Source organism: Neoarius graeffei, chromosome 8, assembly GCF_027579695.1.
Source record: "Neoarius graeffei isolate fNeoGra1 chromosome 8, fNeoGra1.pri, whole genome shotgun sequence".
NCBI lineage: Eukaryota > Metazoa > Chordata > Actinopteri > Siluriformes > Ariidae > Neoarius > Neoarius graeffei.
Window position 1 is genome coordinate 47,638,415 of NC_083576.1, and position 23,535 is coordinate 47,661,949.

The 23,535-nt window shown below is 39.5% G+C and overlaps 2 protein-coding genes across 2 annotated transcripts in view; both read left to right on the forward strand.

The window, feature by feature from the left end:
• Positions 1–11,092, forward strand: part of xpnpep2 (X-prolyl aminopeptidase (aminopeptidase P) 2, membrane-bound) — a 51,660-nt gene extending 40,568 nt beyond the window's left edge. The window contains exons 13-23 of the mRNA XM_060926719.1: positions 3,279–3,368; positions 3,878–3,987; positions 5,206–5,283; positions 5,451–5,522; positions 5,614–5,674; positions 5,776–5,845; positions 5,980–6,084; positions 7,333–7,392; positions 7,635–7,711; positions 7,846–7,935; positions 10,233–11,092. Coding sequence (XP_060782702.1) covers positions 3,279–3,368; positions 3,878–3,987; positions 5,206–5,283; positions 5,451–5,522; positions 5,614–5,674; positions 5,776–5,845; positions 5,980–6,084; positions 7,333–7,392; positions 7,635–7,711; positions 7,846–7,935; positions 10,233–10,421 — 1,002 coding nt within the window. The 3' untranslated portion in view covers positions 10,422–11,092. The remainder of the gene's footprint in view (positions 1–3,278; positions 3,369–3,877; positions 3,988–5,205; positions 5,284–5,450; positions 5,523–5,613; positions 5,675–5,775; positions 5,846–5,979; positions 6,085–7,332; positions 7,393–7,634; positions 7,712–7,845; positions 7,936–10,232) is intronic.
• A 2,316-nt stretch (positions 11,093–13,408) lies between these two features.
• Positions 13,409–22,696, forward strand: sash3 (SAM and SH3 domain containing 3). The gene is made up of 8 exons (XM_060927700.1): positions 13,409–13,645; positions 15,361–15,453; positions 18,149–18,283; positions 18,570–18,714; positions 18,915–19,057; positions 19,405–19,623; positions 19,866–20,010; positions 20,567–22,696. The coding sequence occupies exons 1-8, from the start codon at positions 13,583–13,585 to the stop codon at positions 20,788–20,790; spliced, it is 1,167 nt and encodes a 388-aa protein (XP_060783683.1). The 5' UTR covers positions 13,409–13,582; the 3' UTR covers positions 20,791–22,696.
• Positions 22,697–23,535: the final 839 nt, after the last annotated feature.

The window sequence follows — 23,535 nt, forward strand, 5'->3', positions numbered from 1 at the left end:
TTGCCCGTTAGGGTGATCAATGGAATGCTGGTTCTCTCGGTCCTCCTGTGAGTCACTGAAAACAGCTGGGTTTTGGTGTGCATTCGGTTGTCTGGGAAGTGTGCCAAGGACTGCATTGTAGGTGGCTGATAAATAATGTCTTAGACCCCCACCTCTGTTCAGCGATGGTCATTCCAGGTTGACAAAAATGGCTTCTTTAACTCCTTGCTCATACCAACGATCCTCTCTGGCTAAAATGCGTACGTTGCAATCCTGAAATGAGTGTCCTTTGTTGTTAAGATGAAGGTAGACAGCAGAGTCCTGGCCTGAGGAACTGGCTCTCCTGTGTTGAGCCATGCGCCTGTGAAGCGGTTGTTTTGTAACATACGAGTCCGTGCATTCCTCACTGCACTGAATGGCATACACTACGTTGTCCTGTTTGTGTCTGGGTATTCTGTCCTTAGGGTGGACCAGTTTCTGCTTCAGAGTGTTACTGGGTCTGAAATGTACCGGAATGTTGTGTTTGTAGAAGATCCTCCTGAGTTTCTCAGATAGACCAGAAACGTAGGGAATGACAATGTTCTTGCGTTTGTTCCTGTTATCCTCCTTGTCCATTCTGTTCCTTTTTCTGCTCTTGAGGAAAGACCAGTTGGGATACCCGCAGTTCTGAAGTGCTTTCTTTAAAATCTAAATTCTAAAATGTATTACTGTACTAGAGATGTGACTACCCCTGTGGTTACTCTGACCTGGTGATGGCGGGCTGGGCTGTATGAGACATTGACTCTCCTGACTAGTTCCAGGATGGTCAGGACTGCAGCTGAGCTCTGTGTTAGCCTAATCTGTGCCTGACTTGCTTCTTTTTACAAAGAATTGACACCTTAGATGACCTTTTCATCCATCTCATCTCATCTCATTATCTCTAGCCACTTTATCCTGTTCTACAGGGTCACAGGCGAGCTGGAGCCTATCCCAGCTGACTACGGGCGAAAGGCGGGGTACACCCTGGACAAGTCGCCAGGTCATCGCAGGGCTGACACATAGACACAGACAACCATTCACACTCACACCTACGGTCAATTTTAGAGTCACCAGTTAACCTAACCTGCATGTCCTTGGACTGTGGGGGAAACCGGAGCACCCGGAGGAAACCCACGCGGACACGGGGAGAACATGCAAACTCCACACAGAAAGGCCCTCGCCGGCCACGGGGCTCGAACCCGGACCTTCTTGCTGTGAGGCAACAGCGCTAACCACTACACCACCGTGCCGCCCCCTTTTCATCCATGAGAGGATAAATACCTGATGCTCCCTACCAGTCAGACAGAACTGAAGAAGCCTTTCGGATGAGAGGTGAAACGTCTTCAAGAATCTTCAAGCAAGTCCAGTTGCTCTCTTTTACCACCCACAACTTACCAGGAACGCATTCGTGTAGTGGGGGACTCAAATGGCCCTTTTCCACTACCCTTTTTCAGCTCACTTCAGCTCACTTCAGCCCGACACGGTTCGCGTTTCGACTACCTCAGAACAGCACGACTCAGCTCGCTTCAGCCTTACTCAGCACCCAAAACTCGCACAGTTTTGGAGTGGGGCTGAAGCGAGCCAAACCGAGCCGAGTGGGGCTAGGGGCGTGAGGAGACACTCCCCTGTGCACTGATTGGTGAGGAGGAGTGTCCTCACATGCCCACACATGCCCCGCGAGCACGCTGGGATCTGTAAACACCGTAAACCCGGAAGAAGAATAATTACGAATTACGAGAATTTCTGAAGCCTTATGCGCCTCGCCTCATCCATATGCTCTTGCCAGTATCTGTTGGCGTTGTCGGTGACAACAAGCCACAGCACCAAGACCAGCAACACTAACGACTCCATGTCCTCCATGTTTATTGTTTACTATCCGGGTCGTGAAACTACCGCTTAAAAGCTCACTGATGTCACTGTTTGCGCCGCCTAACGACATCACGTGACGTCCACCCACTTTCGCTAACTCCACCCAATGTGTCCACCCACTTCCAGCCAGCACGGCTCAGCGCGGTTGTAGTCGAAATGCAACTCCAACAGCCCCACTCAGCTCGACTCAGCCCAACTCAGCACGGCACGGCTCAGCCCAACTCAGCCGCGTTGGTAGTGGAAAAGTGGCAAAAGAGCCTAACTTTACTGGCTAAATAGAACATGTTCCCAGTCTCATATTAAAATACAATTTAGACAGTAAACTATTTAACATGTCTAGTTTTATAAGGTATAATTTCTAGGGGTGGACAGCACTGTCGCCTCACAGCAAGAAGGTTCTGGGTTTGAGCCCCGTGGCCGGCGAGGGCCTTTCTGTGTGGAGTTTGCATGTTCTCCCCGTGTCTGCATGGGTTTCCTCCGGGTGCTCTGGTTTCCCCCACAGTCCAAAGACATGCAGGTTAGGTTAACTGGTGGCTCTAAATTGACCGTGAGTGTGAATGGTTGGTTATCTCTGTGTCAGCCCTGCGATGACCTGGCGACTTGTCCAGGGTGTACCCCACCTCTCGCCTATAGTCAGCTGGGATAGGCTCGAGCTTGCCTGTGACCCTGTAGAACAGGATAAGCGGCTACAGATAATGGATGGAATTTCTAGGGGTGATGTCATTTTCATAAGACTAGCATTTTAATTTTGTGCTAGAAAACAAACATTTGGAACTCTAAAATGTTTTTGTACTGACTCAATAATGTAGAAGTCATAAAATAGAAATCTATAACAAAGTTTGTATGAAAAAATAGGGTGCCTAAGACTATTGCACAGTACTGTAGGTAGTCCTGCAGCCCTATGAACTCCACCCTAATGTAAAATATGAATTCTGAATGTCACAATTTACTCATAGCATTAGATTAGCAGACCAGCTAGTGGCCTAGTGGTTAGCATGTCCGCCTCCCAATCAGGAGATTGCGAGTTCTATTCATGGTCAGGTCATACCAAAGACCATCATAAAAATGGTACCTACTGCTGTCTGGCAAGGTACACTGCAATACAGATGTGAGTGGGGAGTCAAACTCTCGTGGTTACCAGAGGACTAGCCCCTCACTGTAGCCCTAGCTATGTGAGAGGCCAAGGGCTATGGAAACAGAGATTGGCGCTGCCCTATGCGCCACGTAGTGTGGGAAGGACTTTGATTAGATTAGTAGAGGCTGATCAAGGTTATCCTAAACCTTATGTAAGCCAAACTGGACTTTTTTTTTTTTTGCACCAGCAAAAGTAAGTTACAGTTTGTCACAAGTATGTGTTTCATGATTAGGTATACAGTCTGACCCAACAATAAGTATTTACCTTTGTCTTCTAGGAGAAGCTCCTGAAAAGTGAATACTCTCCAGTGCTGATCACCAAAGCAATTAAAGATGAGACTGAACAGAGAATCCTTCGAGAAGCTCATGTAAGAGCATACATATACTCTCCTTACATCTTCATATAGTTTACGCCTACATTGTACCCACTCTCCATCCAAAGGGATCCAAACTTATTACTGTCTACATCAATGAACAATGTTTTATTGTGCTATAAACCGCAGACGAATATTGCTTTCAGACTGAAAGCAGCAGAGTGCAGCCTGACTGAATGTGCTTCTTATCAAATAACTTCTATTTTATGTCTTTCATAGCAATGTGCTGTGTTTTATATTCCATGTATTTTTATGAGTGTTTTATCTCATAAAGACAAAATTCTGTTTACCATTTTGAGATGACTGACCATCTGTACACTATTACATTATAACTTGAACTCACTGTCTGCATTCAAATGAATCTCCTCAATCGAAATGCTGTGAGCTCATGCTTGTACATTTCCTGGTGTATTTAGTGGAAACTGGTATCTTTTGAGAGCATTAGGCTGTTGGGTGCACATTTTCTGTTTTGTGCTCTGAGTGTCCTCACTGGCATGCCGTAGATAAGAGATGCTGTAGCAGTCATGCAGTTCCTATATCAGCTTGAAAGAACTGTCCCTGAGGGCAAGGAGACAGAGCTTACTGCAGCAAAACTCGTCAATGAATACCGCAGGTAAGGAACAGTTGGCATCAGCAGAATATAAAAACACCATTACTCTGCCTTCAGTTTCACACTTCTTTTTCACTTACAAAAAAAAAGGATATTTTGCCAACAAATATAATTTGTATCACATCATCATTTCCATCTAGTATCATTTTATTACTAATTAATTATTTTTAATAATGAAATCATCAAATAAATAAATGCGATTTTGACTTCTCACTTATAGTACTGCGGGTTACGCTTAAATTGTTACAAAAATAAAAAGGGGTATCATTCTATTCAGTTCTTTTAAAATATATTGTACTCATGGTTTTATTATAATTATTTTTAAAAACATCTTTGTATAGATTATATGGCCAAAAGTTTGTGCATACCTGATCATCACAGCCATATGTTCTTATTGAACATCCAATTCCAGATTTAATCCCCCACTCCCTTTGCTGTTATAGTAGAAGAACAAATTTATTTGTCACACATACACTTAAAACATTTAACCCATCTGAAGCAGTGAACACGCACATGAGCAATGAGTACACACACACCCAGAGCAGTGGGCAGCCATGCGACAGGACAGTTGGGGGTTAGGTGCCTTGCCCAAGGGCACTTCCATCCCATGTTAACCTAACCACATGTCTTTGATCTGTGGGTGCCCAGTGGCCGATTCTGTGGGAGAAACCAGAGCACCCGGAGGAAACCCACACAGACACAGGGAGAACATGAAAACTTCACACAGAAAGGCCCCTGTCAGCCACTGGGCTCAAACCCAGAACTTTCTTGCTGTGAGGCGACAATGCTAACCACTACACGCCCTTCTGGGAAGGTTTTCTACTAGATTTTGGAGCGTGGCTGTGGGAATTTGTCAAGCGCGTTAGTGAGGTCAGGCACTGAAGTTGATCCTGAAGGTGTTCAGTGGGGTTGAGATCAGGGCTCTGTGAAGGCCACTCAAGATCTTCCACTCCAACCATGTCAAACCATGTTTTCATAGACCTCACTTTGTGCACGTGGGCATTGCCATGCTGGAACAGGTTTGCTTCCTTAGATCCAGTGAAGGGACATTGTAATGCCATAGTATCCAATATCACCCTATACAATTGTGTGCTTCCAACATTGTGACAACAGCTTGAGGAACACTTACATATGGGTGTGAAGATCACGTGTCCATAGACATTTGGGTATATGCAAGTGTTTCAGTATATTTGATTCACATATTTATCTGTGTTGTTTCAGTCTGCAAAAGTTCAGCAGGGGGCCAAGCTTTGACACGATTTCTGCAAGTGGACCTAATGCAGCCCTTGCCCATTATAGGTACAAAATTAATTGGAATTTGTTCTTTTGCTTATTGCATCTTTATTATTATTATTATTATTATTATTATTATTATTATTATTACTTATTTTTCCATATTAGATCTGCAAATGCCTGATGTTTTTGCTGAGCAAAAATCCAGTTTGCAAATGTTTTTTTAATTTCAGTCCATCTAATGAAACTGCAAGAGATCTGACCACAGATGAGATGTATCTCGTTGACTCAGGAGGACAGTACCTGTGAGTAACCCAAAACAGATTTTAATCCTGTAAGTTAGTGTTACCAAACACTTTGGCATCCGTATACATAATGTGTCTTTATTGTACATAGTGATGGTACAACTGATATTACTCGCACTGTGCACTGGGGTTCACCTACTGATTTTCAAAAGGTATGATTCTGTACCTAAGCATTAAGGGTTTTTGTTATAGTTTTAAACTATGTTTTAAATCAAGAACAAACCTTTTCCCCCTGTTTATTCTACTTTTAAAGGAGGCTTTCACAAGAGTGCTTATGGGAAACATTGAAATATCAAGGACTATCTTTCCAGCAGGAACTAAAGGCAAGACTGTGTCCTTTTTTGCATGATCAACTACCTGCTTTTCCCCCCACAAGATATCTACATGTCTTCAGATGTTCTCACTGATCTCAGAGGAACATCAAAAGCATGTTCCTCATCAGTGCTTTCTTTTCAAGGTATCAACATGGAGATGCTAGGGCGCAGAGCATTGTGGGAAGTCGGTCTGAATTATGGGCATGGTACAGGTCATGGTGTGGGAAACTACTTTGGAGTTCATGAATGTAAGCCTTCTGCTTTAATATGCTTTCTGATAAATTAATGTTGATGGGTCCAAGATTTTGGAATTTTCTGAATAATTTTGAGGCTTTGGTCACTGAAATATCTGGAAAATAATAGAGCATTTTGTAATGTGGGTTGTGCTATCTTTACCTTCACACCTGCAAGTACACACTTTCCAGGCTACATCTTAAACTGCATAATGCACTGAGTACCAAATGAAAAAGCTAAATCTCTCAGCTGCTTTATTATAATTTCACAGCGTACTGCTCTGTTGGCTTGAGTCTACTTGCACTGGAGATGACTCTGTTCATTTCTGACACTGATGGGTATGAACTAGTCCACTAATTATAGCTAACTATGTGAAATACAGGGCAAGAGAATAAAACTAACATTTGATCTTTAGCTAAATATTTCACAAATTCCACAATGAGAATACATCAACTGACTACCGTTCATTAGAGCGAGTGACAGAGTCCATATGATATTCCATTGTCACTCTCTCAATCCCATTCTTATTCTCTGACTTCCTTGTTTGGCTGCCATGTTGGCCTACATTCTTCGTACATTTGGAGTATGATGATGTTTGACTTATCCAAGCAGGAGTACAGCAAGTACATACAAATATCCCACCATTTTGGACCCGATATCCTGGACAGAGTGCTGATTATGAATTACTATTACAGACTGTCAGCTTAGTAATATCATATTATACATTATATTTGTATGACTCGTATTTAATCATGTTTTTTAAAACAACCTTTTTAAAAGAAAAATCTATGTTCCATATGTTTAACTTATTACCACCAACAACTTTGTGGGAGGAGGTTTTGATTTTGCCTCAGTTTGTTTGTCTGTTCCCAATGTAACTCAAAAAGTAGTAAACAGATTTTGACAAAATTTTAAGGAATGTGGGCCATGAGCCAAGGAAAAATTGATTAGATTTTGATGCAAATCCTGATATGTATGTGGATCCAGGAATTTTTTTTGCCTTTTCCCAATGTAACACAAAAAGTAGTGAATGGATTTTGATGAAATTTGGTGTACAGCTTTAGTATTATCCTAGATTCAAGTGACTTGATTTTGATATTGTGTTGATTAATATGTGGCTTGGAGGAGGAAGGCACTCTACCAAGTGCCCTTCTAGATTTGGTATGTTCTTACAATTCTCCAGTGGTGCTGCAGCATTGTGGATGAAACCTATTCCTAATTCCTGCTTGCATTTTTTAATAAGCTTTTATGCTTTCTTCTAGGGCCTGTTGGTTTTCAGTCCAATAATATTCCATTCCAACAAGGCATGTTCACATCCATTGGTAAGGCATCAGACTAAACAACATCAAGCGTCATCATATCAGACCCTGTAGTAAAAACCAACAGAAACACTTCAAAAGCACAAATAACAAGATAGCACAGTGATATTTAAGTGGCAAAATACATCAAAGCAGTTAAGAAATCATATTCAGTGTTACTGAGTTGTCTTGTTTTCCCATAACCGATAATTAAACACAGTGAATATATCCAGATCAAAACTGATCACCTTTTTAATCTCTTGCAGAACCTGGCTACTACAGAGTGAATGAATTTGGAATAAGGATTGAGGATGTTGTTGTTATTGTTCCAGCTAAAACAATGGTACATTTCATAGTCAAAATGCTAATTAGTTAAAGGGAGGACATAAACTAGAAATGCTTGCTCACATTTGTTTCAATGTGAATATCACCTTTGTTCATTTCTTTTGTTCATTGTTTTTTGTCCCACTTTTCCAGTATGGCAATAATTATCTGACATTCGACACTGTGTCCCTGGTCCCCTATGACAGAAAATTGATTGACATTTCTCTTCTCAGCCCTGAACAGGTAACAAAACATTCTCCACTAATGATTATGTTGTGCACTGCGATAACCTGGTGACTTGTCCAGGGTGTACCCCGCCTCTCGCCCATAGTCAGCTGGGATAGGCTCCAGCTTGCCTCTGACCCTGTAGAACAGGATAAGCGGCTACAGAAAATGGATGGATGGATGGATGGATGGATGATTATGTTGTCAGTCAGCTGTTTATTCTGTTGTTGCAAAGGTTGTTTGCTGCTAATTAGTTGGCTTCCTTTGAAAGTCCCTTCTGACATCCTTCCCCAGCAAAGCATCTCAAGCATGACAGCAAAAAAGTGCATCTTCTGGCACGACATTGGTGCTAAATGAGTTACATGAAATTATGTTACCTCATTTATAATCTTATGAATAACTCATATAACATTATAAAGGAGGCATGATTTATTTGTTGGAAGCATCTTATGGGATGTTGTTGTTGTTGTTTTAAATTTACCTACATATATACAAATACAGTGTCTTGCAAAAGTATTCATCCCCCTTGGTGTTTGTCTTGTTTTCTTTCATTACGAGATGGAATTAAAATGGATTTTTGGAGCATTAACACCATTTTGATTTACACAACATGCCTACCACTTTAAAGGTGAAAATTGTTGTTTTATTGTGACACAAACAATAAATAAGATGAAAAAAAACAGAAATCTAGAGTGTGCATAAGTATTCACCCCCTTTTGTATGAAACCCCTAAATAAGAGCTGGTCCAACCAATTCACTTCATAAGTCACATAATTAGTTGATTAAGTTCCACCTGTATGCAATCAAAGTGTCACATGATCTGTCACATGATGTCTATATAAATCAACCTGTTCTGGAAGGACCCTGACTCTGCAACACTACTAAGCACGCAACATGAAAACCAAGGAGCACTCCAACCAGGTCAGAGACAAAGTTGTGAAGAAGTATAGATCAGGGTTGGGTTATAAAAAAAAAAAATCACAAACTTATAACATCCCAGGGAGCAACATTAAATCTATTATAGCAAAATGGAAAGAATATGGCACCACTACAAACCTGACAAGAGAAGGCTGCCCACCAAAACTCACAGACCAGACAAGGAGGGCATTAATCAGAGATGCAACAAAGACACCAACGATAACACTGAAGGAGCTGCAAAGATCCTCAGCGGAAATGGGAGTATCTGTCCATAGGACCACTTTAAGCCGTACACTCCACAGAGTGGGGCTTTATGGAAGAGTGGCCAGAAAAAAGTAATTGCTTAAGAAAACACATTTGGAGTTTGCCCAACAGCAAGTGGCAGACTTCCCAAACACATGGAAGAAGATTCTCTGGTCAAATGAGACTAAAATTGAACTTTTTGGCCATCATGGGAAATGCCATGTGTGGCGCAAACCCATCACCCTGAGAATACCATTCCTACAGTGAAGCATGGTGGTGGCAGCATCATGCTGTGGGGATATTTTTCATCTGCAGGGACAGGAAAGCTGGTCAGGATTGAAGTTAAGATGGATGGCACTAAATACAGGGCAATTCTGGAGGAAAACCTGTTTGAATCAGCCAGAGGTTTGAGACTGGGACGAAGGTTCACGTTCCAGCAGGACAATGACCCTAAACATACTGTGAAAGCTACACTGGAATGGTTTAAAGGGAAACATTTACATGTCTTGTAATGGCCTAATCAGAGCCCAGACCTCAATCCAATTGAGAATCTGTGGCATAACTTGAAGATTGCTGTACACCAACGCAACCCATCTAACTTGAAGGGGTTGGAGTAGTTTTGCCTTGAGGAATGGGCAAAACTCCCAGTGGCTAGATGTGCTAAGCTAATAGAGACATACCTCAAGAGACTTTCAGCTGTAATTGCAGCAAAAGATGGATCAAAAAAGTATTGATTTGGGGGGAGGGAATACCTATGCACACTCCAGATTTCTGTTTTTTCACCTTATTGTTTGTGTCACAATAAAAACAACAACAATTTTCACCTTAAAATTGTAGGTATGTTGTGTAAATCAAATGGTGCTAACCCCCCAAAAATCCATTTTAATTCCATCTTGTAATGTGACAAAACAGGACAAACACCAAGGGGGATGAATACTTTTGCAAGACACATTCAGATAAATACAATACAAATTAATAAAGTTTACCATGACATTTGCAGTGCCTATTCAGATGAACAATTCATTTATTCACATTATTCATTTTTGATTCATTCATGAATATATTATTATTTTTTAGTCATCTTTCTATGTTACTTATTATAAACCTGTCATTTGATATTAAATTAGCCCACTGTTTGTTCTATATTCCTGTAGCTCCAATGGCTAAACACATACTACCTGACCATCCGGTCTACAATGGGTCCAGAGCTGAAGAGACAGGACCTGACAGAGATCTATAACTGGATGATGCACAACACAGAGCCATTTGTGAAGACAGCGTCTTCAGCTGCCATCCCCTCAATCTCACTTCTGCTGCTACTTCTGCCTATAGCATTACTGTAGAATCACCTAAGAATGCCCCACAACATTACTGTAGAATCTCAGAAAAATTATCCCACAGTTTTATTATGTAATTTCCAATGAATGCCACAAAACTTTACTGTCGAATCTCATAAAATTGTCCCACAGCTTTATTATGCAATCTACTAAGAATTACAGAGAAGCTTTACTGTAGAAATCAGGGCTTTGACACATACAGCCACCAAATCATTCCTACAAGTCTGTCCATAACACATCTGCCACCACTCCAGCACCACTCTCACAGTGCTGATCAAGCTCACTTAAACAATTTGTGCTCATCTTGCTCTCTCCCACTTCTTTACTTCTTTTTGTAATATTAACAAACAGCCTAATTGAAACAGCTAAATAAAAAGGTTTACTACGACTGAGTGAAACATAGACTTTTTGTGTCTTTAAATGCACTGTAATTTAAATTCACTTCTCAGCAGTGACAGGAGGCAAGAAAAACTGATGACTCATACCTGAAAAAGTCGATTCAGTCTCTCCTGAGTATTTTTAACCTTTAACCTACCATGATAATTAACAGAAATGTGTGTGCCTGTTAGATATTTTGCAGTGCAGTAGATCTAGGCTTTTGTTGTTGCTGCTGTTCAAATCAAAATTGATTGCTGTTCTGTTTATGTGTGTGATGCAGTTGTTTGTAATTTATATTTACAGAAGCGTACATCTACTAATCACGAATGAATGGATCGATAATTTATTAAAACAAGCGTATTTAAAATCTGTCTCCAGACCTGGTGAATTGTCCCTGTGCAGTCTTCATGTACACACTATTATGGGATTAGACTCTACACTCTTAGAATAAAGGTCACATCCAGACTTTCTTTCATTGTCTCTCTGGAGGAACCTGTACAGTATAATCCTAGAGTTTTCCAAAGTAGAGTTTCAAATTAGAAGCTAGGAATCCTTAACTTTACAAAAAGCCCTTCGAAGAACTATTTCTGTATAATGTAACGCATCCGGAGATCTACTGAGCTACAGTGTTTAGTAAAACACACAAGTGTTACTGATGGCTGCAATTAAATGCATGAGATGTGCTAGAATTAGATTAGGACTTAAATTAAACTCTGCAGGACTGTGCATCTGCAGGAGAAATATCTAATCATGGGTTAGATATTGTAATGTGTAGGATCAGCATTCTTACTTTCCCCTGATCTAGCCAGCTTATCAACTTATTATTAAACCCGTTATGAATTATATCCGGTGAGTCGAGTCAGGGAAATTTTTAAGTTATGCAAGCCAGTGCATCCCCAGGGCTGAGTTGAGAGCCCCTGCTGTAATCAGTATGTGTATCACACAGTGGGACCCAACTGTGATATTCAAATGTTTAGTAATTAATGGCATCAAATGGGTTAAAGTAGTACTGGAACTAAACTCAGTTGGGCAGAAGGTCCCCAGGATCAGGATTAGGCAACAATATTATATAGTGTTTTAGTATAATCATGATTCTGATGGAACGCTTAAAATGTGCCTCTTTGGATGAAGATAATTAAAACATTCTTGAAAATTAACAATTGCAATTAACCTCTAAACCAGAAATCTGGCAGAGTTACTGCTTATTGTGATTATATCTAAATTCTGGGTAATAATAAGAAAATCATGGGGATGTGAGACATGATGTTAGATTTTCATTTAAGAGTTCCAGGCCTACTCCAAAGCTCATAAATGTACTTCTTGAGAAAATTTTTTTTTTTTGCCTTTGCCACAAGTGAAGCACAAATACCACTGGAGGGCTTGTTGCTTGGCAACGTTTCTACCAGAGTTGCAGGAAGGTGTGAATGTGGTTTTGAGAACGTCCGCTCTTCTTGCTTGTCTCTCTTATTCTCTTTCTTTTCTGACGCTTGTGTATAATTTGCTTGGCTTTGAACAACAGGATGAGATTGAAAGTCTTACACGTCTTGCATAATGGGCATTAAGGTCAACAGATACAACTTTTGTCACTATGCTGTTGTTGTAACTTTTTTTGTTTTGTTTTTTTGTAAGCTGTACAAAAAAAGAGGAACCTTTGTTAACCAAAAGGAGATGTTCAGCTCAACGAGATCATCCTGTTGTGCTGATAGTTGAAGCAAATTATCCACTAAGTCCTGTCATTTTTTTTCTTATTGTTGTTCATGGGGAAAATATGTGCTTTTCTTGTCTATTCTGAAGGAGATCTACAGTTGTTTACACTAGATGGATGTGTACGTGGATGACAAGGAACAACTACTTATCTTGACATCATGCGGCCTGCTAACACAAAAATAACTGTACCAACACACACACACACACGTACTTCCTCTGCAGTTCACTTACACAGTTCTGTTTACTATCTACCAAAAGGCTGGGACCACATGGAAAGGGGAGCATTCACATTAATTCTTCTGAATTATTTGGCTTTATGCTTAATTTTAAAAGCATTCACGATGGTTTTAGGCTCTCTCTCCTTATGTAGTTGTATAAGATGGGTGGCTCGTGATTATAATGGGTTGTTCAGGACACATTCACACCTGTTCATTGTAAAGCTTTTTCTCTTTGTGGATGTGGAAGACACCAAGTTTGCAGAGTTTTGAAAGGTAATTTTCTATGCACAGAATGACTCATCTCCAAACGTTCAGATTTCCATGAGTTTCTTTTGCAAGATGAATGCAACAGCTCTCATGTTCTGCAATTTTTGTCACGCTATAGGAACCAGTATATGTAAACACACTAAAATGGTTTGTTTTACTGGGGAAATGATCAGAAAAGCTAATTATTTCTGATATTGTCACCAACATATAAACAAACATAGATAACAAATATCTACCAAATTTCATTATTTCAACAATCAAATTCCTACTTTAAAGACGGTGTGCCCAAGCCCTTCTGATTGTTGCTAAATAGATTTGTTTTAAAACAGATATAAACAACTGGTTTAACCAAATCGAACGGTAGAAAAAAGTGGTTCCTGTCTGGTCATGTGACTTCCTCTCATTCAGTGTTCTTCACTCAGCAGAGCAGAAAGAAAGAAGAGCTTTCTGACTTTCTTCCTCCTCTTGGTTTTGTTAGTGTGTGGGGTACAGTGGTATCGTAGTAGAGCTGGCAGGTGTTGGTGTAGCTGAGAAAAGATTCTTACCTCTACAACTAGAATTGTGTTTCTCGAGTAAAATTGCCCTCCTCTGAGCACAATGTTACGGCGGAGACCCTCAAATGCCTCAGAGAAGGAGCAGGCCCAGGTGCAAAAGAAGAAGGTGAGAATGTGGCTTTAAGTTGTTTTGTTTGAGTATTGTATCTCTGCTGGATAGGAGGACAATAGTAGAGTGAAGATACAAGGATTCTTAGAGTTTTAAGCTACCTGAAATGAACGAGTGTATGATAACAGTACATTTTGTCTTATGGTGAAAAGCAAACAGTCAAAAATCTCCTGAATATAAAGTGATCTATACATATACTGTAAGATCACATTAAGAGTCAGTATGGTAATGTCTAATTTGAACGTGCTTGAAGTGACCTTTAAAATAATGATGAAATATTTGCCCATCTTGCATCGGTGGTGTACTGGGTCAAAGGAACAGAGAGACAAGAGGGTTTTTCCTCATCACTGTATTATTGTTCAGGTTGAGTTGCATGGCTGTGCAGCATTTCCTGTAGAGACACAGACATGCATCCTGAATTTATTCTTGTCTCTTAAGTGTTAGATTGAGTGTCATGAAAAGGCTTCAAAGTGACATTTACATTTGGGCTTCGAGCGTTGCTTACTCTAATCCTTTTCGTTTACAGGGAATCTTCACCTCCTACGCTTAGCTCCACTAACCCTATTTTTTACATCATTGGCGTCTTTTGTTCATAAACCACAAGTTTCAGTCAGAAAAGGCCAACTGACAACTTTAATGTACATGCAAAAAAATTATTTACAGAAAAATATAAAATCACAGTATTTTTAGATACATTAAGTGGTTAGACGCATTGTATGGTGATGATGATAAAACCTCAACACATAAGATGATGGGAGTTGTAGTATTTAACTACAGATTTTCTTTCTTTTTTTTTTAGTCGATCGTCAGTTTGATTTAGTCATCATTCAAATAAATACCACATTATACAGTAGTTTAGCTTAAATGTCTGTGTGCTTATATATACACTCCTCTGGCCTACTCTAAAATGTACATAAAATATGTAGAGACTAAAATAATTGTTAAAGTACATATAGATAAAAAGACAGAAAGGCTTTCTGATAAATGGATTGGCAGTTGTTCTGGTTCAGCATTGTGTGGTTTGGTTGAGATGTGATAGTCTTCGTTTTCTCGGTACAATGTGACTTTGTTTCATATCTCCACCCATCATTTGTGCCATATTTCTCAGTACAGGAAGTGAGTGTATGTCACTGCTTTTGCAAAATGTTTGCAGACCAATCCTGGAAACTCATTGCGCTGTCTTGAGTGCAGGCTACTGCTTGCTTGCTTGCTTGCTTACTTACTCACTTTGGCTTTGAATATACACACTGTACAGCACTGAATGATTCCACATTATGCTGTGTAGAAAATATGGCTGTAGATATGTATCTGCTCAGAGGATACTGAATCATCATTCTTAGCAATACACCTCACAAGCCTCACACTTCGAAGCTCAGTGCTATGAAAAAGGAGCGAGCCAGAGACTGATTATTGCCATAATTAAAGTTCTAGCTGTTGTGAGGAGGAAATGAGGTAGACCCTTTGTCTAAAAATTAAGAAGCGAGTGTGACAGTCAAAGTGTCCAGAAGAACTGTGGCTGGTTCTGTAAGATGCTCAGTAAAGCCTACAGCTCATTTCCTTATCAAACTGCACTCAGTGTACCTGAGACTACTTTTTTTTTTTTTTAAAGCAAAGGGTCATCTCACACCAAACATCAACTTTGTTTCATTAATATGGATTATTGCTGTTTATGGTATTTTTCTTGTCTGAGTAGATTTTGTTTGTGTCAACAGTTGACACTGCAGAGGTCCAGCAGCTTTAAAGACTTCATGAAGCCCAAGCCATCTTCACCTGTGGTGAATCCTGAGCTCACCCTGGAAGAGTCGGTAGGATTCCTGCATTTACATATGCTAGTCAGTGTTTCTGCACACAGATTAACCGTCCAGAAAAATCACATACATTTCCCATGTGATTATAAGTATTTCACATAGGATTATGTGAATTATACATGATTGCACGTGAAAAAAACGTGAAGGTGGTGTCACGTGAACAATATTTGTAAAATCGTGTAAGAAAATCACATCCTTGCATGCAAAAAAAAAAAAATCAGTTGAAAGGAATTATATGTGAAAACCATATGTGAAACTAAAAACACATGCACTGCATGTGAAAAAATGTGTGAAACATTAAATCATGCCCTGTGATGACCTGGCGACTTGTCCAGGGTGTACCCCGCCTTTCGCCCGTAGTCAGCTGGGATAGGCTCCAGCTTGCCTGCGACCCTGTAGAACAGGATAAAGCGGCTAGAGATGATGAGATGAGATGAGATGAGAGACATTAAATCATTAAAAATAACCAATAAAAATGACCAAAAAACCCAATCAATAAAAATTATCCAAATGTGACTTTGCTGTGATGGTAGACTTAATTTGATTTAACTGCTGTAAAGCTGTTGGGGATGAGAGGACTGCATAACAAGAAAGCCATCAAGGGCATTACAGATGTTGCGGAAAAAGCATCCAGATAGCTGTGGGTCAAACGGGACGATCCGTGGACCACGCAAGCTACCCAGATACAAGTTGAGGACTGATCATCCCTGGCTGGGTCGCCTGGACGAGGGTGTGTTGAAAGACCCGAAACACCCGATGACTCCAGGTTACATCACTGATGATGTGTCTGGGTTGCACTGCAGGGTGTGTATTACAAACAAATTGTTTTGAAAATGTTTTTAGCTTTATAGCCTAGACTTAATCTGTGACTATGTATTCAGACATCACAGACTCAGTCACTGTCTTTTGTGATACATACAAATTCATTTATTGTCATTGTACAAAGTATGGACAGATTCAATAACTCCAAGCAATTTAAAAGGTTTTAAAATTTTTCTAAAAACAGTTCAGTTGCACTTCAAAACATAGAGTAGACTTGCTCCTTGGTTTAGTGACTGAAACAGTGGGGGGACGATCAGGATGAAATTCAGCCCTGACCTATAAACCACAAGGACTCTCTGTTTAAGAGTACCTAGTCAGGATATCATTCGCAATTGAACTAGCCAAGCATAGAGCCTGAGCAAGATTCTGAGAAAAGCATGCAAATCTAACACGCAGTAGATGTATATGCATAGTTGCATCATGTGAATTCTAATATGATTAATCTTCAATCATAAAGTCATCTAGACTGGGCAGGAACAGTTATAAGGGAAAAGAAAAAAAAAACCTTGTGCCTGCAGCACTCAGTAACATCACTAACACTGATAACCACTCTTCTTGTAAAACGTCAGCAGCTTGTGCACACTGTAGCTCACAAAAGCAGGTGATATACAGAACAGCAGTGTGGATGACACTGTGGTAATGACTTACTGGAAATGTGCCTCAACTTAGAGACTGAACTTCTCACCGGTAGTGTGTATTGCTTCGTGCTTATGAAAAGCCATGCTACACTGTACAAAACATTCATAAGGACTTTTAACTTTAAATTATCATATAAAATGATCAATTCTACAAAGTAATTGAAATAGTGTGAATAGAGAAAAGCAGGGAGAACTGGGAGACATCTTGCTATATCCCAGAAATAAACAAAAAAAAGAGAAGAAGTGGAGGATTTGAGGAAGCATACAAAAAAAAAACCCAGGGTATTTTGTCAGTGAGTGTTGGATTGACAAAGAGCAAAGTGTGAATGTAATCTTATTTGCCCTTTTGCATTTCATACCTTCATTTATGAACGTAATGCCAAAAAGAGATATCAAAAGAGGGAAAAGTCTACAGTCAGGAAACTGAGGACATTTTTGAGAAATGAAGGGATGAGCGATAGCAAGCGAGTACTGCAGCACACTCATTACCCACACTGACAGCGATGTAGTATTTTGTAATGTAAATATGATGAAGGTTTTTGGCTTAACTCTCATGGCATACTCACAACTGAACAATGGCTGTTTCTTTTGCTCTTTAAACAAAATGTGCCTTATACCTTGCCACATACTTGATGATTCTGCCGAACAGATGGAAAAAAAATGTAACAGGACTAAAATAACCTCTTCCTTTCAGAATTACAAATACCTGTCATTTAACAGCTTCATTTTACATTTTTATGTTTAGATGAACCTGACCTAAAAAGATAGGTAGATAGAAATTCTTCACATTTGTAACATACATTTGAATATTAAAATTTTTGTATGCTCATTAGATAAATTGAGGCAAGTAAAATGGTTTGTATGTGGTAGACTGGTTTCCCATCCAGGGTGTGTCCCACCTCACACCCGTTGTTCCCAGAATAGGCTCTGGCTCCACCTTGATCACGCCCAGGACAAAGTGGTTCCTGAAAATGAATGAATGAATCCCTGCTAAAATGATCAGTTAGTGTAGATAAAGGTAGAGTTACCTTATAAAAAGACAACTGTGTGTATATGGTCTACAAATGTTCTGATTGTCAAGAGACGGTGAAAAATAATTATTACTTTGTGACAATGGGATTCGAGTTATGGTTCTAGACAGGGTTAAAGTTATGTTTATTTGTTAGGGTAGGTGAAATATCTACAAACTATTTTAAGGAACTACCCTAAATGTGCTGTGAAATTCCCCTTAGCTGCCAGAGGGTGAAGTCCAAGAGAACTCTGAAAAAAACAGTGGAAAGCTGGGGAAGAAATGGAGGAACGTCATCACTCGCACCATGACCCGGAAGACATCTAAGATGGTACAGAAAGTTCTTGCTGAGGAAGGGGTGAGTTTGGAAAGTGCACAAGACTGAAATGCCTGCTGAATAGGTGGATCTGTTGTTTAACAAGAGGAAATTCATATTTGTAACTCGTGTACTGATGGAAAGAGAATACAATGCGCAAAAGATTGATTATGTCTCCCCCTTCTGGATGATCAAGGAAAATCTGAAACAGTCTGTATTAAATGTACCATGTCATTTGTGATAATAACAAACTATCCGACAATATTAAGTGTTTTACAAACTTTTTTTAAAAATAATTTCCATAAAAAGATGAATACGCTTTCTGCAGATTGAGAGTGGAGAGGATAGCTCAGTGTCTCCTGTATCCCCGAATGACTGGACTCCAGACCTGAGTGCTGGGAACCGGATATCTGTGTGTTCCAACAGTTCAGAAGACACCATACATTCCCCCCTGTGCCGTCAACTCTCTGGATGTAAGGCCTTGTATAACCCTATTTTACCAAAACATTTCACTCCAAAATGATAATTCTCCTCCTAATGTAGTGCTTCAAGTGTTTCCACAAGCTAATTAGAATGATGCTACTGAGAATATTTAAGGTGGGCCCTCATTTTTGGATGGAGTATTTATTTCAGTGTTTTAAAGACAAGATTGCCTACTGTTGTTTGTACACAGGTGGGGACAGGCAAAGTCTGGATAGTGGCTTCAGTCAGAGGGACAGTATGGAAAGCAATTATAATGGACCATTTTGTGGCAGGGCCCGTGTGCACACTGACTTCACCCCCAGTCCTTACGACATCGACTCTCTCAAACTGCAGGTTGTTTTCTCTACAATGTCTCAAACAAAATAAGTGAAATTTGGGGGGGGGAGTGAGAAGTGTCTTTTGCATGAAACAATACATTGTGTGCGTGAATGCATACACTGTGCTCTCAAAACAGAGTTCCTCAAGGGTTCTTTGCATGGATAACACCCCTAGCTTTCAAAAAAGGCTCCATTTGAAAGAACCCTTTTACTATGGGGTTCATTATGTACGTAGAAATTTTAAGGGATTTCCAATAGAAAAAGCAACCAGAAACACCATCTAAAGTGTTATATGGAACATATTTTTCTAAGTTTATTAGAAGGAAGTTGAAATTATTTTATTCTTTTTTTTAATCATCACAGAAAGGTGATATCATCCAGATCATTGAGAAGCCACCAGTAGGCACTTGGACTGGTAAGCTCAACAACAAAGTGGGTTCCTTCAAGTTCATATATGTCACCATACTCCCAGAGGAGGACACACCACCAAGGAGGAAGCGATGCCATAGTCATGGTCAGGGACGGTGCAATAAACCCAAACCAAAAACACTGGAGGAAGTTATGGAAAGGATTGGTCTAAAAGTAAGCTATAACTGTGTGCACGTTCTGTCACAAATGCATGTACACTTGCTGACTCAAAATGAATATGTTAAAGCTAAACGATTTATTTACAGAGTATTTATTAACAAGCCTTCAAAGAAGTTTCAGTACTATTAAAAGATAGAAAAATAGAAACTGTTGTTTCAACGTTTTTTAGACATATTGTTGAAAACTACTAATAACAGACAGTTTGATTCTTTCTCTCTCTCTCTCTCTCTCTCTAGGACCTTGAATCTCTTCTCTCCATGCATGGTTTCCAAAGCTTGGAGGACTTCAGTGGACTGAAGGAGTCTCACCTGAATGAGCTGAACATCACAGATCCTGAGCAGCGCACCAAGATACTGACAGCAGCAGAACTGCTTCATGATTGTACGTTACTTCTGGTTCTTACTCACTTTTATGCTTATCGCAGGCTAGAGGATTCAGTAGTCAATAATTAACCGTTAAACATCAGCAATCTTTTTAAAGATTTGTGATGAGAGTAAAATCAGTTGAAGCTAAAGATCATATATGAAAGTGTTAATGCTGAAGACTTCAGCAGCATGAAGAAGGCAAGACCTGTTCCCTTTTCACAGATGTTCAATATTATAGCACTTCACAGACACTTCCACAGAAATCTGCTTTAGTTCACACATATTTCAGCCTTCCCTTCAAGCAAATAATTGGCTCTAATTTAAATATCTACGCTTTGTGCTTTCCTCATTACACACAGTTGGCCTGAAGCCCAGTGGTCATGTACATCTTATCGCATTGCTAACTGCACAAGTAGTGCTGGTGATAACGTCCTACCTAATCAAGGACGTACTGATGTATTCTAAACAAGCACAGATTGTATTTTGTAAATGTTTTTGTGTGACTGTTTCAGCAATAATCCAGGTAAATCTGAAACCAGTTAATGAAATCCTTCTTTTATTTTTTTCTGCAGCGGAGGGAGAGTCTGATGAAGAGAAGGAGAGAGCTGAGGAGAAGGTTGACATGCCACGGGACTCAGGTTGCTATGAGAGCACAGAAAACCTAGTGAATGGGCGAGAGGAGGCTGAAACGGAGCCCAAAACGGAACCTGGTGCAGATGAAGATGGAGAAACAGACACACAGCTCGAAGCGGTTCAGGAGAAGCTGCAAGACCTGACTGTGGAGGAGGAGTCCTGAGAGCATTGAATCAACACTGGAAAAACTCTACTGCTGTGCCTCAGAGACTCCATTTTCTCCACTGATGGATTGGAAGTGTTTGTAGCAGCCCAAATCCCATGACAAACTGACTTCAAACGTCAAGTCATGAATACTGAATTACAATGAACATAATTCAAATTTCTATTTGATGCAGCAGGGAGGTTTTACAATATCATCTCACTGAACGGACAGTGACCATTTTGTTATTATTCTGAGAAGCTTTCAGAATACTTCAACAGTTTTTACATGAACTATACTGTAAACAGAATAAAAATGGACAGTGAAATATCCTTTGGTTGAGGTCATAAATTTGCCTGGTCTTAATGATGATATATAGTAAAAAAAAAAATTTGATCATTATATAGTACTATGTGGGCTGTTTCACAATCAGGGTGTACTTTTTGGGTCCACAAGAGTCCAAAAATCAAACTTCAGATTTTTGTGTTTCTCTGCTGCCAAAAATGACCTTTAGAGATGGAAATTAACTGTGCAGAATTTCAGTGCTACAGGTCATATACTCAGCATGTTGCTTGGGGTGAGAAGACAGCATGTAGTGTGTTTTCTAAAATTGGCCCATGTTCTTATACTCCGCAAGAGTAAGGTATACAAAGTGAAAACCTGTTGAAATGTAGAAGATTTTAAGTACAAAATTTCAAGTACTGTGCAAAAATGTTTGTACATGGTGGGAACTGTAACAATACCTGAAGTGGTGAGGATCCTTGCGGTTTTCCAGGCAGAACACTTTTTGACGTACACGTATTTCAACCACATGTGAAGCTCTGCTGCAAATGTCTCACGTCAATTTCAAGTTATGTTTTTTTTTACTGTGCAACAACAGAGTATTCTGCTTCAAAAGAGACAAATATTTTCTTTTAAAAAATCATTTACAACCTCATCATATGGTGAGTGATTTCCGGAGAGAACATTTTTGATAGACAAAGGATATTGTCGGAGGCACTTGGTTTACAAGGGAAAAAAAATTTAACTTCCATTTAAATATCTTTCTATTGTGAATGAAAGTATACATCCCAAAGTAAAACCTAGTTTGTGCTAAAAAAAACCATACAATTCTGAATTTAATCAGTAAAATCTAAGTGTAATTATTAAAGTAGAATTACATGAAATAACCACAAGGTCAAAACTGAGCCCACATTTGACTCTGACAAACATAATTATTAGAACTTATAAGAGATATTACTGCTATAGGTAGGATAGGTAGGGCTTGTGTGTCCCTGTAAAATAAGGTATAAGAAACTCCAGCATACAGTGTGTATATATATATATATATATATATATATATATATATATATATATATATATATATATATATATATATATATAAAAGCCTAAGTTAGTTGGTGTTATTCAAAAAGACAACTATGGATTGTGAAGCAGCCCATATAATAATTTAATATAGTCAATGTAAATCTGAAATATGATAAATATTTCATCTTTATAACTACTTGATGTAATATTTTAAAATGTGTTTTCATCTTGAATGTACAATGCAGTATGTGACATGTATTGGTATAGTTACAATATTTTGCTTTATATTTACAAGACGCCCTGTGATACATTGAGACTGAAAGGGTGCTGGCTGTAGTTACTGTATGCTTTGGGACAGTCATTGTTGTATACATGTTCAAGTGCCATCAGTGCTGTATGTATTTTTTCTTCCATATTTGTGTCATTTTTATGGTAGTTGTTCTATTTGTGTTTGTCTTGCTCTTTTACAAATATTTTGCAAAAATTTGTAGAGTTTACCTTGAGAAGATATGCCCGGTATCAGTCAAAACTTCAGAGACACCTCAAAGCTTGTGATACTTTGATCTAAAGGCTTATGCTTGAAACTGCTTTCTATTATAAATAATATAAAAACAGTGAAGTTGTTGTCCTACCGATGAATTCCATTTCCCAAACCAACTTTTGGTATAAAATGATTTTTTTCTAAACTGCTGGAAAAGCATCAATGGTACTTTAAGTATCTAAGTTTTGCATCATTCATTCATATATTTCACCCATGACCTTTTCTACCTGCAGTCACTCAAGTGTCCCCAAGCAAGATATATATGGTAAACATAAATATTGGACATACTACTACTTCTTTCAGCTGCTCCCGTTAGGGGTCGCCACAGTGGATCCGCATATTTGATTTGGCATAGGTTTTCACACTGAATACCCCAATATATCTGTGCTTGGGACCAGCACTGGCTTGTGCAACCCCAGTGGCTGGGTATTTTTACCTCATCTGCATGTCTTTGAACTGTGGGGCAAACCAGATGACCTGGATGAAACCCACCCATGGGGAGAACATGCAAACCCCACATAGGAAGGCCGCCGTCAGCCATTAGGTTTAAATCCAGAACCTTCTTGCTGTGAGGTGACAGTGCTAACCACTGCATTGTTATTTTAGCTGTCTTCCAGTGTATATTGGAGTTGAGATATAATAATTCATATTCTATGAAAGTGCAGACTTTCACCTTTAGAGATGTGTACATCCATAATCAGGTAAACAGTGTAGGAATTGCAGCACTATGACCACTATGCGGTTTGCATGAATGAGCAGAGGTACCAGGGATCTTAATAAAGTGGACAATTGTGTGTGTGAGAGAATAAAACATCACCCAGATCTGCTCAACAGTAGTTCTGTGGTTGTCTCTTTATGCTGATCGGGGGGGGGGGGGGGGGATTTTAAATAGCAACAGATTGACTACAAAGTGCATC

Coding starts and splice junctions, on each gene's coding strand:
- sash3 (XM_060927700.1), top strand. CDS start 13,583: ATGTTACGGCGGAGACCCTCAAATGCCTCAGAGAAGGAGCAGGCCCAG. Junction 13,646..15,360: donor CCCAGGTGCAAAAGAAGAAG/GTGAGAATGTGG, acceptor TTGTGTCAACAG/TTGACACTGCAGAGGTCCAG. Junction 19,624..19,865: donor TGGAAAGGATTGGTCTAAAA/GTAAGCTATAAC, acceptor CTCTCTCTCTAG/GACCTTGAATCTCTTCTCTC.